Genomic DNA, 17,007 nt, shown 5'->3' on the forward strand with positions numbered 1-17,007 from the left:
GACTAAATCTGAAGAACAAAACAATACTAAAATAGCTCCTGAAAATACTTTGGAAAAATTTTCAAAACAAAAATCCAAGGTAGTTACAGCCTCAGATTTGAAACATGAGATTAGTAACATCAAGAAAGATATGGTTGATTTAAAAAGAAATAAGCATGTTCATATCTCTGATAATGCTCATTTTGTCAATTTAATCAACAAATTTGTTCCTCCCAAATGGCATTCCAAAGTACATATCATTGTTTCCCCTGATTTTACTCTTGATGTTGTTGCCCTGATTGATTCTGGTGCTGATTTAAATTGTATCCAAGAAGGATTGATTCCCAGCAAATATTTTGAAAAATCCACAGAACGGTTGCATTCAGCCAGTGGAGAAAAATTGAACATCAAATATGAATTAAATAATGTCCATGTTTGCCAAGATAATGTTTGTTTTCATATTCCTGCTGTCCTTGTTAAAAATATGACTGATAAAGTAATTCTTGGTCTGCCTTTTATTGCCATGCTCTATCCCATAAAGGGACTCATCCACATCTTTATCACGACGTCGGAGTCCTTCTGAGGTTGTGGAACCTGCAAAAGAATTCCTTCGTTCGTTAATCAACAGAGGCCTTTCGAACAGAGGTCTTTCGACTTTACTTGAAAGTCCTAAATCAGAAAAATTGATTTTGACAGATCTATCCATGTATTGCTGGATGTAATCAAGATCAAAGGTATCGTTAACTACTTGAGAAGGTTTTGCAACATTCTCCAAAAACCATTCGTTGGGGAGGTCAATCTCTGCCCATCGAATCATCTTTGGGGTTTTGATATTAGCATTCTGAGTAGAACTTTGAATCAACAAAGTAGATTTGCCTAGATTCTTGATCACAGCTTATGGATCTAGATTTGTCTTCATCAATTTGTAATAAATACGGTAGATGATAGCAAGGGGTCTGCTACCTTCTTCCATATTATAACCAGAAGTCAAAATATTAAGCGTCAAAGCTTTCAAAATATGAATATCATTCAAAGCAAGAGAAATATTGGGGAAAACATCAAAGTGGACAGGACCACTAAACAGAGAAGATTGAATCATGCCAAGAATGCTGGTTGTAAAATCAACAAATCTAGCATCACGCAAACAAAGCAAAACAGAGGCATTAATGCCAAGTCGAGTCAAAGGCTTGACAGCAACTTGAACAGAATGTAAGAATTTGTAACTTCTAGCAAGAGCATCATTGACAAATTTCTTATTAAAAGTTTGTTCAACAATTTTAACAGAATATTCAGATCTAAAGACAGATTTAGACCAAGAAGTAGTATAAACATCTTTGTTAGAAAGCTTGGAAATATTCTATTTATCAAAAATAAAATTATTATCACTTTCAACAGAAAAATGTTCAGAATTAACCACGTCCGGTGGTAAACTGGAATTAGAGCTAACAAAAGAATTAGATCTCCACATTTTGACACACAAACTAAACTCAAAATCACTCACTGGGCAAAGGGAGTAGGGGAGAGTAATGTACATGCAGTAATATAATCTTAAAATTAAAGCAGTAGAATCGTCCAATAAGGCGGTATGACAGTTGTATAATCAAAATAAAGAACTGAATTTAAACCAAGTAGAGAAGCAGGGATAAACAAAGCTTGATATAAGCTGAAATCGTTACAGATTTAAAACAAAGCTTACAAGAGTAAGTGACAGTGCTTACTGAAGTAAGTAATAGAGGAGAATAAGGAAGTAGGGGATAGCAAGAATGTTTCTGAGGATGATAAGAGTCGCTCAAAAACCCTCTGCCTTACAATGGGGGAGGGGAGCCCGTTATATAGGCTAATAACCAAGCATAAAACAAATTACAATCATGGAGAAAACAGTAAAAGAGGAATCCGTGTCACTGTGGAGTCCTTTAGTCAAAAGTGAACAGTGAAGGCACGTTTGGCGCCAATCTGGAACAGTAAAAGCATCAATTTGGAACAGTAACTGTCGGCACTGTAGTGTTGGCAGATAAGTCTTGAACAGTGAAGTGAACAATGCGTCTGAACAGTAATTCTGTACAGTGTCGTCCGTGACAATGAACAGTAAAAGTGAACAGTGATTTTGTATAGTAACTTCAAATAGTAATGAACAGTGGTCCGTCAGAGATCATAAAAAAATTGCAGTGAACTGAGAACGAACACTTTGAAGGACTGTGGCCGTTAAAGTCCAATTAAGAGACGTTAGTCTGAAATTGTTATGCCCCAATTATTCTTCATCATCAGAAACAGAACCAATAGAATCAAGGTAAGTCTGAATCCATTGTTTCTTCTTAGAAGAATATTTAAGAACTGGTGGTGGAGGGGGTGCTATGACTAGCATAGCGATAGCAACTCTGTTGTTGGTAGCAACTTTGTGAGACATCAATTCAACTTTCTTGACAATGGGATCAATCTTAGGGGACATTTCCCAAGTTTTGCATTGGAACCAATGTCTTACAATCTTTTCATGATTCCTGACATATTTCCATTTAAGGAACCAAGGAATTCTGAATTTTTTGGCAAAATAAAGCATGAGAGAAAAGATAGGGTTAAATTTTTCAACATAACCTTTGCAGGTGATGTGAGAAGCAAACAGATGGAACACATAAACAAGTTGAGGAGGGAGAACATCAATAGTCAGGCCAAAATGGTCCCACCATTGTTTAAACCAAGAGGGGAGAAGACCGTTAAAGCCTTCGTCAAAAGTAATGAACCAGAAGTGTTTGGAATCAGGCTTTTGAAAAAGCATAAAACGAAACCATGCATTAACATAGTCATAATAGGAATAGGGAACTTGGGAATTTGAAGAAGGAAGCAGTTGATATATATATATATATATATATTCATTACAAATATTTGAATGTCAACACATATATTAAATCATTGGGATTCAGGTCACAATTCCCAACAAGAGTGTGGTATTCTGCCTAGATTGGATTCTAGAGGTTTTTGTACTTTGTTGTATCTTGCTTCATTTGGTTTCGTACTATGGATGTATCTTGTGGTATCATTGAAAAGCTTATCGGTGGAGTCAATGATGAAATGTGCTAAGTGAAAATTGTAGAGCTTGGATGAATGCTTGTCTACTTGTTGTTTTATAGAGTCTAGGGATTTACATCGGGTTGTAAGTTTTACTTATGTTTGTAATCTGGATCCTTCAACATAGTGCTCTTTCGAGTTTGACTACCCTTGATTTTTTCCATTGATGGGTTCTTTTGATTTTTTACTTCATAAACAAATCTTTGTGTTTGTAATTGTGATGTGCATGTTTTATATTTTGTCAATTTTAGTTGTTAATATTGCATGTTTATTGTGTAGAACACACATAAATTTGTAAATTCATGTGAGTCAAACACAAATTCAATAATGAATTTACTCATTTATGGTTGAAATATGATTAAGAAAAATATCATTTCTCCTTTTTAAATAGCCCTGAAAAAAAAAAAATAATAATAATAATAATAAAATCTCCACAGCCACAATATTCAATAGTTTAAAGAGTCCATATCAAAATCAGAGTTCTTTCCGATGTGACGCATCAGCTACGTTTGGCAAGGGGAGGTCCAGCATTGTAGCTGGAACGGTACTGTTCCAGCTACAGTGCTGCCTGACACTTGGCCAGCTTTTTTTTTTTTTTTTTTTAAGCAAAATATTAAAAAAAAAAAAAAAAAAAAGAGGGGAAAGATGGGGTGGTTCCAGCCACCCCTTGGCCAAAATGGGGTGGCCGGACCACCCCATTTTTGGCCAAGGGGGTGGCTGGAGCCACCCCTGGCCGATCTGGGGGTGGTCGAACCACCCCCGTGGCCAAGGGGGTGGTCCGGCCACCCCCTTGGCCCAAAAAAAAAAAAAAAAGGATCGGTGCATTTGGGGGTGGCCGGACCACCCCCAAATGCACCGATCCTTTTTTTTTTTTTTTTTGGGCCAACACGGGGGTGGTTCGACCACCCCCAGATCGGCCAAGGGTGGCTCCAGCCACCCCCTTGGCCAAAAATGGGGTGGTCCGGCCACCCCATTTTGGCCAAGGGGTGGCTGGAACCACCCCATCTTTCCCCTCTGTTTTTTTTTTTTTTAATAATTTTTTTTAATATTTTGCTTAAAAAAAAAAAAAAAAAGCTGGCCAAGTGTCAGACAGCACTGTAGCTGGAACAGTACCGTTCCAGCTACAGTGCTGGACCTCCCCTTGCCAAACGTAGCTATCATGAATTGCGGTCAGACCCCTCCAAGAGAAGATGCTGTTTGGCTAAAATCCATGCAAGAGTTTCAGCCTCTCATTGATTGCCCTTTACCTTTTTTTCTTTGTTAAAAAAAAAAGCAAAAATAATGTGATGCATATAATCTTTGATGTTGCCAATTTTATCCTTGGATGGTTTTGGCCGGGCTTCTCCTGAATTAATTCGTAGTAGTTGCATGATCTTTTCAATAGTTATTTGATCTTCCCAGTTAGGTGATTGATCGTCCAAACTGCGCAAAAGATTTATATAAGTCTATGTAAAGTCAATGGTTATTTATATCATGGCCATTGAGAATGACTTTTCTGTTTATCTACCACACACACAAAAAAAAAAAAAAAAATCAATTATTTAAAAATGTAAAAAAGAAACATGCATGGTCAGTGGTCACCTAGCATTTTTATCAACCGAAGGAAATATTGCTAAATCTTAATGACATTTTCCTCATGATGTCATTTTAAATCGAAACAAACACAAGCTTAATTAATATTTTAACTTTATAATTGTCGAATTTGAATTCTTTTGAGCTATTTTTTTTTTCAATTAGAAAAAAATAAAAATAAAAAAAGCCAAGTGGAGGTTGTAATTATTCTATTTGGTTGTTACCAGAATAGCACCTACAAGCTAAGAGCTACATAGTAGGGGAGGAGGGGCCTACAAGGTAGGAGCTGCACATGAAGGGATGAGGGGCTAGACGGTGGAAACCACAAGCATATCTTCAAGTTCGATTGAGGCATAGATTGATCCAACTTCATTCGGGTATTAGTGGATCTCAAAAATCACAAATACTAATGGTGCATTTGAAATTATGATTTCATAGACAAAAAATGTGATTTTAAACTGTTTGAGATTGCTTTTTTACAAAATTGCAATTTTAAAAGATCAACTGTGATTTTAAATGTCAAACCTCGATTTTGCCAAACGTTTAACTACGTTTTTTAAAAATCGCATTTTCAAATCGCATATTGTAAAATCAATATTTTTAAATCACAATTTTTTCGAAAATCACAAATACAAATGGACCCTAATATGATTGAGGATTCCCATTTCAGAAGTCAAACTCTTACTCTAATATATGTCCAATCACTTTAAAGATTTTCTTAAAAATACTGAACTACCCATTCACCCCTTACAATAATTCTTTTGAGCTATTTGCGGCTGCAAAAGAGTGTTGAAAAATCCAAAAATAAAAAATAAAAAATCAAGAGAATTATAAAAATATGGCACACGATGATAATAGAAAGGTTGGTAGGAGTTTGTTAAACTCATCCAAGCAGCCGTGTAGTGTAGTGCGTTCACAATGAAAAAGCAAATTGTCAAACCATTGTTCATCATTCTAACTTCGTAAGTTAATGTCATGCCATGTGGCTCCACAGGCCAAACACACATAAGCTATTCGTCATGCATATGTATATATATATATATATATTATATATAATATATATAAAAATATTTTACAATATATTTCTTTTGACTTTGTGTAGTTGGACTTGTTTAGGTTGGTGGTCTTAAAAAGTCTTGAATGGTTAGTGAAACCCTACTAACCCAAAGGAAAGATGTCAAGATTAGGTACCACATCGTAAAAGCCTTGTAATGTTAGTTTCCCTAACAAAAGACTTAGAGAGGGGGGGGAATTAATGTTTTTTCTTTTGTCTTTTTCAAATCTGGTTGGACTTAATTGTTTACAGAATTGCATGGGACAGGGCTTGGGCATATTATATTAATTAATTAACTAAACAATTTGAGATCTATGATCTAGCTAGCTAGTTTAATAATTAATAATAATATTAATTTTGTATTATATAATTCCACGGCACTAATTCGGGCGGGTGACCTAAATCATAAGACTTGTTTGTTTGACATGACGTGATGACTTGCGCACCGTCGATCGATCCATCATCCTTGCATGGATCTCACAACATTCCACTTGCTATAATATAATAAAATTTGGTAAAAGGAAAACAAGATGGCCATGGATATCGATGATCTTCATATCTGTCCTTGTTGCGTAGGGAGTATGTTTTTTTTTTCTAGCCTTCCTTCCTTCCTTCCACCTATAATACCAATCAACTACTGAATTTGCACTGTATTCAACTTAACTTCCCTGTTAATTGAGGATGCTAGCTACACTACTCTCATATATAATTAATTTTTATTTTTCTAATTTAAAAGCCAGGTGGCAGGGAGAGACCAATTGTGATTATTCTACCTAAAGGTAACCATAGTAGCACCTAACTGTTGAAAGCCGCATAAGAAGGGCCTAGACGGTAGGCACCGCAGGCCATCCTTCAAGTCCGACTAAATCATAGCCTGATCCAACCCCACAATCACATCAATAAGAATCAAGGTGATTTTGCACTCATCAAGCATGGAATACTTAATTGAAATGGGGGTTATAAATGACGGAGTCAAAGTTCGAACTCAAGACTTTTGACTCTAATATCATGTTAAATCATCACTTATTCCAAAAATTTAAACGGATAAAAAGAGATGAAGTTGATTATTTAATTTATATTATAACACTAAATTTTGTTAAAAACACGACGTGGTCTATATATATGGAAATGTATTGCCCAATATTGTTAAGTTAGGTGATCATTAGTCAATCAAACTGACTAAAAGATTTTGGTAAAGAAATTTGGAAAGAGAAAATATGAAATGCAATTAAGAGCACGTATTAAACTGTTTCTAATTAATTAGAAAAGCTCTCTTCAAACCAAAATCTTGCCATGAGAGTTCGATCCAAACTAGCAGAAAGTAGTACAAAGTAATAGCGGGGTGATAATTGCTTTAGATGGATTTGGGTTCTTTTTCTATCAGAAAAAATAAAAATGGAAAGAAGAGAGAGGAGGCAATCTCAGTGGTTCATTTTCTAATAGATTATATATTTTTTTAATAATCTCTACGGACCATGCAAGTGGCATTAAGGTGGGAGGTTTCAATCATAGATTTTCACTTGTTATTTCATTCCAACATGTCATGTCATCGGATTAGGTTGAAGTATATCATTGCCACAAGATGTTCGAAAAAGAAAAAGAAAAAAAGAAAAAAGAATGAAATTGGCTCCCTTTGTTTTGTTATTCAATGCGCTAGCTTTATACTTTTCCACACGGTCGGTTTTGGTAGTTTGTACTTTATTAGAATGGTGCTGATCTAGTGTGGAAAATTGTATCTAGGCACTTAGGGTCCAAAATGAATGCTTTCTACTTCTACATCTTGACTGGTTTGAAATAGCATCTTATCGATTTCAAAAGAAATCGAGAGGAGCAGATTGGTTCTTTCAAAAAAGGGTAAAATTGTCATTTAGTTTTTTACAAACAATTTTGTCTTTAAGAATTTTTTCCTCTTGACTAATCGGTTTCTCTCCATATTTTTCCCCGACTGGGTTTTAGGGCAAAATAACTTTAAAAAAATAAAAAAAATAAAAAAAGGAAAAAGATGTACAACCTTTTTAATTGTACTCAAAGATATTAATTGACGTAACAAGTAAAAGTTGTAGAATCTTTACGAGCATTCAAATACAACTTGCAATGGCAACAAAAACACAAACAAAATGATTAAGACTAAAGAACCTGTTGGAGAATATATATACACTAGCATTAAAGTATGATAATCTTGTAATTTTTTTTTTTCCCTTACTTATTCTACTTCTTTTATTATGGAGACAAATGATTTAGTTGCCTTAATTTATGAGCTTATCCCACATTAGTCAAGAGATTATATATATAATCATGCATATATAATAAGAAAGTAATGGTAGAGACTATCTTTTTATTTTTTATTTTTTTTTCTCTAAAAGTTTATGTGAATTTTAGAAGGGAAATGATTGATTTCTTCGGCCGATTCTTCTCTCATTCTTTCAATTTTCAAAATAATTATTGGATCTGTGTGTAGGACCTCTATAAATCCCACACATGTCAGATCCAATCGTAATTTTGAAAATTATGAGAATGAGAGAAGAATCGGGAGATGATGTATAGTATTTCTCCTTTTATAATTATAAATTCAATAATAATTTTAAAAACCACAATAATAATTACCCGTTAATGATTAAAATTAATTAAGAACACATGTTGGACTTGGTAAGAGATCCTATACAACTATTGAAGTTAGCAGAAGTGACAAAGAAATAATGAGATTTGAATGACGAGTGTTAGATGGCAAAATAGAAGTTAATTAACAAAATTCTCTAAATGTGATGTCATTTAAGGTAATTGGATGGGTAAGTTTTGAGTCTCATGTGGAGTATTATAGGAGTGTGTACAGTGGAACAGAAAATAATAAATTAAAATTAAAAAAATGGATAAGTACAGGTGAGCTTAAGCTTGCTGAAGTTGGGGAGACTGTATCATGACAGGACAAATCAATAAATAAATAAATATTTATTTCATGGAGTTATAGATTTTCAATAATCTTGCTGGATCTCCTTCTATTTATTGCAACATCAGCCCTCCCATTCCATGGCATGTTCTCTCTCTCTCTCCCCCCCCCCCCCTCTCTCTCTCCCTCTCTCTCTCTCTCACTCTCTCTCTCTCTCTCTCTGTATAAATACAAACACAGAAAGGTGATGCAGCAGTTGAATTGAAGAGGAGAAATATATATTCATTGATTCATGGGGAAAGGAAGAGCACCTTGCTGTGATAAGAGCCAAGTGAAGAGGGGCCCTTGGAGTCCTTCTGAGGACATGAGGCTCATCACCTTCATTCAGAGACATGGCCATGATAACTGGAGGGCTCTTCCTAAGCAAGCTGGTATAACTCTCTCTCTCTCTCTCTCTCTCTCTCTCTCTCTCCATGCATGCATGCTCATGATCAGAAACTGGCAATAATATTCTTGCATTTTCTTCACTTTTCTGGGTTAAAAAAAAAAATTAATTAATTAGTTAATTGTTACATGCATTCATTTTTCTTGGTAAAGTTCATCATTCTCCGATTAATAATGCTGAAAATTAAACTCATATTTTTTGTTTTTTCATTGTGGCTTTTATTATCGCAATCTAAACATGAAAACTAAGGATATGGATATTATTATTATTATTATTATTATTTTTTAATTTTTAATGATGTTTTATTAATGGAATAGTAATTTGGCAATCTAAAGATGGAAATTTAGTAGGGTTGAAATCGCATGAAATGAAAAGTGGTGATCATATTAGGATTAAGTGCGTTGACTATGACATTGATGCGCTACTAGCTAGTAGCTAGCAAGACAATTTTGAAACGTCTTTACCAGTTCTATTTTCTGGGTCTTTTTCGACCGGTACAAATGACTTTTTGAAGAAGCACGTAATCATTGTAATTAACTTTAAATTGCTTTCAGATTCTGATATTTCCATTTCTTGTTTTTTCTCCACCACATATGTATATAATTTCCATTTCTTGTTTTTTCTCCACCACACACACACATATATATATATATATAGAAAATTCACACCAAATTAAAAAATTTTTATGCATTAATTAAATTAATACATACATTGAAAAGAATATCTCTTTTTCTTATTTGTCACGTTATTAATTAATACATATCTTAATTTATGAGGATTGTAACACATCATCATTTGAGAAGTAAATTTTGAAATGTGTAACGTGTAGCGCAAAAGACTTAATGGAGTTTATCGATCGGAACGATTCCTCGAATCTTGGAACATACATAATTAAAACCTCTCTTATTTAAATGAATCGTTCAAGATTAATAATACCCATTTTTTAATTTGCAGTTTTAATCAAAATCTTAATCAATTTTTTACTTATTTAATTAATTGATTAAGATTTTAAAATCGTGATATATTATATTTATATTATAAGATTAGCAGAAGCACTTCCTTTTTCATTTGTTTGCCATCTATATAGTTTCCCCTCCATATACAGGAGTGTTTGGTAATTTTAGTGAAATATGGTTATATATATATATATATCATTGGCTCTAAATTAAAGCACAAAAGAAAAACTCTAAATTAAGATTGCAATTTCCCTATTAATTTCAAGTTAGGAAATCCCACCTACAAAAGGGCCAGAATTGACAACAACTGCTACCCGACCATCTTATTCATATTGCACACAATCTTGTACCTAAATCAAGGTTGTTTTTAGGTTTGGCAGCAACAAAACGGATCATGTCAATTTATGTATTTCCTTTTTTCTTTGGGCTCTAAATGTTAATTAAGTTTATGTTCACACATTACTTTAGGACTGCTCCGATGCGGAAAAAGTTGCCGTTTGAGATGGATTAACTACCTCCGTCCTGACTTGAAAAGAGGCCACTTTACCAAAGAGGAAGAGGAATCCATAATCAAATTACACGAAGCTTTGGGGAACAAGTAAGATCCTATACGTAGGCTATGTAATACATTTTCTGCATTAATAATTTGGTGCAAAAAGTTTTTTTTTTTTTTTTTTGTCTCAAGAAAATTTTCATGAGATTAGGCACGTACTAGGGCATGGATTCGACTTTATGCATGTAATGGAGAATCACTCACATAAGCCTAATTAGTATTAGCCGCATTGAGAATTACTGATGTTCTGGTCTGGCTAGATCAGATTATGGCTCAATTTTCACCGTCCAGGCTCCTCCTGAGCAATTTACAGTGGACATGGATACCATGGTCACGCTCTAATAGAGTAATTACAGTTGGTCGCTCCTACCTGTCTTTTTTAAAAAAATATATATATAATATTGGTGTAAAAAGTTATATGTATATTAATTATTATTTTTTGACATGTTAGGTGGTCCAAAATTGCTTCTCATTTTCCTGGAAGAACGGACAATGAAATTAAGAATGTGTGGAACACTCATTTGAAGAAAAAATGGTCTCTCAAGGATGCAAATTCAAATGGAGATCATGAGCTATCCTCCCTCATGATCTCCTCATCCTCATCTTCCTCTACGAATTCATTTACGTCATGTGGGAAACAAAATAATATAGGAGTTGATGAGAAAGTTGATCATCAAGATTCACAAAAAGAAGTAGGAGACGAATTATTTACCACAGCAAAAGACCCAAGACAACAACAACGACAACAACAACAAACAAGTTGTTCTGTTTCTAATTCCTATGATTCAAATGTCTCAAACTCTAGATCTGCAGCTGAGGTTTCAAGACCAGAAGATCAAATGGATTCACTGATCCATTATGGAGGACCCTATGATGTGAATAACATGTTACAGGAGGTGAACAAACCTGAAGGGCTAGAAATCCCACTGGAGGCTGATGTTGAGTTTTGGAACATGTTGGATAACTTAGACTCTGTGCTGTCTAGTGAAGCCCAATTTGGTCACGATCATCAGGTGGTGAATGGGTGCAAAATCTCAAACTCTGTAGAAGTTGAGAACAAAAAGTGGCTGTGCTACTTGGAAAATGAACTGGGATTAGATGCAATGGGGGAAGAAGATGAGGTGGCCCCAGAGAATTTTCAGTGCCAGATATTTTCGACGCCAGATGAATCGGATCCAGAAATTAATTTTGGGTTATTTTCCACTGTGGCCTAGATCAATGATCACAAATCTGCAAGCCAATAGGGTGGGGGGTGTGTGAAAGTTGTGGTTCTAATGAAGAGCATGTTAAAGTTGACTTTTTATAGTAGAAATCCTAACATGATAAAATTAAAGTCCAATAGGTATTGATTGTTGAGTGAAGAAGTGATACATTTTTCTTGATGCTCGATCTCCTACACACCATAATCAAAAGAGAGAATGATCATCAGAGTCTCTAATTGGTTGGTCAACAAAAGTACATGAAATAATTAATTACAAGTAGAACCTGTAAACCCATGCACTTGATGATTAAGTACTCGTTCAATGAATAGCATGCAAAAGTAGACTAGTTTGAATATAATTAACCATTGATTTGAACAAATTAAATCTTACCAAACTTTGTTGTTTGTTTTGACCAAATTAACCTTTTTGTCAATGAAAGAGGGGATCAACAGTGTCACCAAACGTCGTCATGCATGACTGTTGTAAGCATTTGACAACCTTAGGTATTCGATATTTGATACTTCACCCAAACCTTCACTGTCGACATTGACATGCACGATCGACATAAACAAGTACAACGACATCGTCCAATGAACATTTTTTTCTTAAACAAAAAAAGTAAAAAAATGTTATTTTTTGACAGATGTGGCGCGCATGATCTTAACTTTCAACAATAGATTGATTGTTATTTAACTGCTTTATGGATTATACAAGAAACTTTGGTCCAAGTTTTTTCCTTGGTTGTTGAGGAAAAAGTAACTTGTTTGTCTTGTGATGAAGCAGATTTTTGCACAACCGGATCGAAGAAGTAACTTGTTTGTTTGTCTTGTGATGGACTCTTGCAAAACAAGAAGAAGTTCACTGGAAAGACGCTGGCCTCTAATGTTTAGTTAGTAAAGGATTTTGAGAGTAAAAGTTAATGAGTTGAGAGAGTTTAGGGCTTTAATTTAGAGGCCATACCTTTTTGAACTTGGTAACCCTTGTTATGTAAGACTCCCTAGAGGTGATCTCGGGTGGTGTTGTCTGATTATTTTCACGTAGTGGGTTTGTTTGAGTGGCACCCTTGATTATTTATCTATGTTAGATTTTTAATTGGCCGATTAAGTATTCAAAATAAGTGTATGAATGTAATACTTGGTTGGATAGTTTTGTACTTAGGATTAATTGTCAAAATTCATTAAAGTTGTTAAGTACACAAGACCTCATTCAAAAACTCGTTTGTTGTCGTTCGAACAAGTAATGTTATAAGAAGCCACTGAGACACTTGTTTCGGAATATGTTTGCACCTGTCTAGATGAGTCTATCAAGTACTAAAAATCATTGAGCCACCGAGAAGGTTGTTTGGAAATATGTTCGCATAGATCTGAACGTGCCAATTCATATGAAGCCCCTGAGAGTCTCGTCGAACGAGACATTTAATTTAGAGCCATTGAGAGCCTCATTTGCAAAGATGTTTGATGAGGTCCTCCCTCAGTAGGATCAATTCTAGCACTTCCAAGGTCAATCCCATATTGTTCCAACACCCTATTTTGTCAGTTTTTAGGTCCTAACTAGGCCAGTGTTTTTGGTCTAGAAGAGTTGTCTAACACTAGGGTTTTTGCAGAGAACCATTTTAGAGAGTTCGAGATTGGTTTTGAGGACTTGTCCTATGACTCGAGTGAATCTCACATGAATATTGTTATCTATTTGGCATTCTTTTGAGCATACTATGTTGATGTGAAGGAAAATATGCATGAACTATATTTTATGAACATGTGAACTCTTCCTTTTGTGCATTTGAGATAATTGATTTATAAGATATGAAGAATTCGAGTAAGTATTTTATCATGCATGGATGTAAAAGAAAGTTTAGATAAATTACATCGTATGGCATGACCTTGTGTTATGGGTTAATATTATAGGGGCAAGGCTCTATAGTTTTGTTTTAGTTTATGTTTTGTCATTAGATCCAAGAGGTCATCTGAGTGATCAGTACAACCATGTACGTATGGTGGTCACAACCATACAACATTGTTAGCAGCATGGACCACCCAGGGTCAAACCTGATTGGGCTATGTGATGATGGCCACTAGTTTGTATACATCGAGGCACTGTTGTTGCACCAAAGGTTCTTTCAAGAGTGCAAAAAACCCTATCAAGAAGGGGTGAGCGCTCAAATAGATCACATGGAGTTGAGTTTTGACTTCTTAGTTTTTAGGTTGGCTAAGGTGTCCAAAAGTGTAATTTCTTCTCAGTTGAAACTCCGTTCACTGGACCATCCAAACGTGATATGTTCCATAGTAAATCCTGAAAGCTTCATTTGTTGGGCGTTTGTTGGGCCGTCCAAACGAGAGTTGTACTTAGTAAATCCAGAGACCTTCGTTTGCAAGGCTATTTGCTGTGGGTTCGAACGAGAAATGTTAGGGAAGAAGTTTAACCTAGCCACGAACGGGTATCAAGTCCGTTCGTACGAAAGCTATCTATTTCCGCATTAGGGTTTTCCAACTTCAGCTTGGATTTCTATGAAACCCTAGTTCCGTTCGAACAAGACAGTCTACCGTCAGAATGCTATTACGGATTTTTCATAATAAAGTTTTTTACTTGAGCAAGGAAACCTAATTCTTAGTTGCTTATATAAAGGACTCTATAGAGCACGATTTTTCCAAGCAATTGAGAGACAAAATTCCATATTATGCTAAAAGAAGATTATTAGCATTCAGAGCTTCAAAGATATTTTCTCTTAAAGAATTGTTGTGTTTGAGAAGCCAATTTGTTCATCAACGATTAGAAGTCTATCGGAGGATCCAATAAAGTAGAATCACTTCAAGTAGATTGTCGAACTAGGAAGACAAGCAAAAAGCATGTTGATCTTACAGAGCTTAGGAGTTGCAAAGGATTGTAAGTGTCTTTGTGTCTGTAATCTAGATTTTCTTTTCGTGATTTTCTTGATTTTGCTACCCCGAAAATGTTTTACTTTTAAAAAGATTTTTAAAAGGTTTACTCTTCGTTACCAAATTTCTATGTCTGATTGATTTACTGCTTTCTATTATATTTGGTGAATGTTTGCATGCTTTATTTTTTATTTTTTAATTCCACATATTTTTTGATAAACATTTATTCACTCCCCTCTAAGTGCATTTTGGAGTCTAGTTTATATTTTTAATTGGTATCAAAGCGGGTTCACTCTGTGAAAGATTAATTTCTTGAGTATAATCTTAGACTCCTCATAAGATGTCTCAAACTCTTAATTTTGTTCCTACTGATGGATATAATTATGGCTATTGGAAATCCTTTTTTTTTTTTTTTTGTGAAAAGATGAGAAACTCTTATTCAATACTCAGAAAACAGGAATCACAACGAAGAGATATTTGCTTCTCCTCTTACAATACAACAGAGCTCCAGCGGAACAGAATCCAACCAAGTAGCATCTGTGACATGGCTGGTAGCTAGTTTAGCTAACCGATGAGCAGCCTTATTAGCTTCCCTCCTGACAAAATTAAATTGAGCAGTCTCAAAGGTCCTCATTTCACCTTGGATTCCCTCCACAAGGAGCCCATATTTGCTCAAACAGGGACCTTCTTTGTTAACTTCCTTGACAATGGTCTGGGCGTCCCCTTTGAAAATGATTCGCTGTAGACCCAATTCCCTGCTAAAAATAACCGCATATGAAGTTGCCAAAGCTTCGGCCACTGCCGGTTCAGTTCTAAACATTTTTGTCATACTCTGAGCTGCTAGAAAAGCACCATTTGATGTCCGGGCTATACAACCCAGTCCAATTTTTCCTTGTTTTGAGTCCACTGCAGCATCCCAGTTCATCTTGACTAGACCTATTGGAGGTGCCTTCCAGATTTCCACATTCTGCCGCACTTCAGAGTCTTCACCGTCTGGGTGTCCATTGTCCTCACTTAAATTTGCTTCTTGAAACAAAGCCAGTGCTTCACGTGCCTCCTGTATGAGTTGGTTTGGAAATCATGTATGAGATTTTTTTCTAAAATCTATAGGCATTCGATCTATCGTTGAATCTAGATGGAAAGCACTAGATAAGCCTATAGTTGAATGGTCTATTATTGAAAAACAAACTCGTTCCGGGAATAACAAAGCCACGAATGCTATATGCCTAGCAATATCACAAGAGAAATTCTCTAGAATATGTACCAAGTGTTTTGATTAATTTTTTTTTTTATTTCAATTTTTTTTTAAAATTTTTTGTTTAAAAAATAGTTTAGTTTAGCCTTTTATTTTATTAATTTTTTAATTTCAGTTTGTAAAAGAATAAGAGTATTATAATAATATAAAAAAGGGAAAAATATAAAAAAAATCCTCCCAAACTAACAGCCATTTGCGATAGAGCCCCACAATGTTCGAAAGGTACTAAAGTAACCCATTAAACTACCAAAATGTATCATAAATGCCACTTATTTTTTTATATTCCTATAATACCCCTATTCTTTCAAAAAATTAAATAATTAAATATATATATTTTTTAAAAAAAAACAATTTTTTAAAAAAGAAAAAGAAAAAAACCCAATGGGCGAATAAATACAAAAAAAAAAAAAGTTTTTTAGAATAAATAAATAAGTAGTCATTGTAGTTGGCATAAATTACAAATCACTTCATATCGTATGAAAGTAAAATCAAAGGTTTCTGAGATATTCCAAAAAAATAATTTAGTTGCTGGAATTAAATTCCGTTAAAAAATGTGACGAATTCTGTTAAATGTGACGTCAATGCAATAAAAATGGCGACACGTGTCATTCGTAATATATATAACTAAAAAAAAAAAAGAAAAGAAAGGGAGAGCCGCCCCTTTCCTTTTTTCTTTTTTTCTTTTTCTTTTTTTTTTTTAAAAAAAATTCAATTTTAGTTTTTTATTTTTTATTTTAGTTTTTAAAAGAATAAGGGTATTATTGGAATATAAAAAAATATGTGGCCTTTTTGACACACTTTGGTAGTTTAATGGGTTACTTTAGCACATTTTGAACATTGTGGGACTCTTTAAAAAATGACTGTTAATTTAGGGGATTTTTTTATACTTTTCCCCCCAAAAAATGGGGCATTAATTTTTAACACACTTGATGAGCTATTTTAGCATCTTTTGAATATTGTGAGGCTATTTTAAAAATGACCGTTAGTTGAGAGGGCTTTCTTATATTTTTTTGAAAAAAAAAAAAAGCATATCTAAAATGTTTTATCAAACAAAAGCATATCTAAAATATAAAAAATATAAAAAAGCCCCCCAAACTAACAACCGTTTGGGATAGAACCTCACAATGTTCAAAAGGTACTAAAGTAGCCTATCAAACTACTAAAGTGTGTCAAAAAG

The 17,007-nt window shown here is 34.4% G+C and overlaps 2 protein-coding genes across 2 annotated transcripts; one reads left to right on the forward strand and one right to left on the reverse strand.

The window, feature by feature from the left end:
• The first annotated feature begins 8,737 nt into the window (after positions 1-8,737).
• LOC132175833 (transcription factor MYB58) lies at positions 8,738-11,914 on the forward strand. Its single transcript, XM_059587898.2, has 3 exons — positions 8,738-8,980; positions 10,419-10,548; positions 10,955-11,914. The coding sequence occupies exons 1-3, from the start codon at positions 8,842-8,844 to the stop codon at positions 11,715-11,717; spliced, it is 1,032 nt and encodes a 343-aa protein (XP_059443881.2). The 5' UTR covers positions 8,738-8,841; the 3' UTR covers positions 11,718-11,914.
• Positions 11,915-15,035: 3,121 nt separating this feature from the next.
• Positions 15,036-16,023, reverse strand: LOC132174026 (uncharacterized). Its single transcript, XM_059585739.2, has 2 exons — positions 16,018-16,023; positions 15,036-15,632 (listed from the first exon to the last, which is right to left on the reverse strand). The coding sequence occupies exons 1-2, from the start codon at positions 16,021-16,023 to the stop codon at positions 15,036-15,038; spliced, it is 603 nt and encodes a 200-aa protein (XP_059441722.2).
• Positions 16,024-17,007: the final 984 nt, after the last annotated feature.

The sequence above is a fragment of the Corylus avellana genome, chromosome 3, assembly GCF_965113065.1.
Source record: "Corylus avellana chromosome 3, dhCorAvel1.hap1.2, whole genome shotgun sequence".
NCBI classification, from domain to species: Eukaryota; Viridiplantae; Streptophyta; class Magnoliopsida; order Fagales; family Betulaceae; genus Corylus; species Corylus avellana.

Excerpts from the sequence above, each read along its gene's own strand:
- LOC132175833 (XM_059587898.2), top strand. The coding sequence starts at position 8,842 with ATGGGGAAAGGAAGAGCACCTTGCTGTGATAAGAGCCAAGTGAAGAGG. Across the intron at positions 8,981-10,418 it reads GGCTCTTCCTAAGCAAGCTG|GACTGCTCCGATGCGGAAAA; the intron begins GTATAACTCTCT and ends ACATTACTTTAG. Across the intron at positions 10,549-10,954 it reads CACGAAGCTTTGGGGAACAA|GTGGTCCAAAATTGCTTCTC; the intron begins GTAAGATCCTAT and ends TTGACATGTTAG.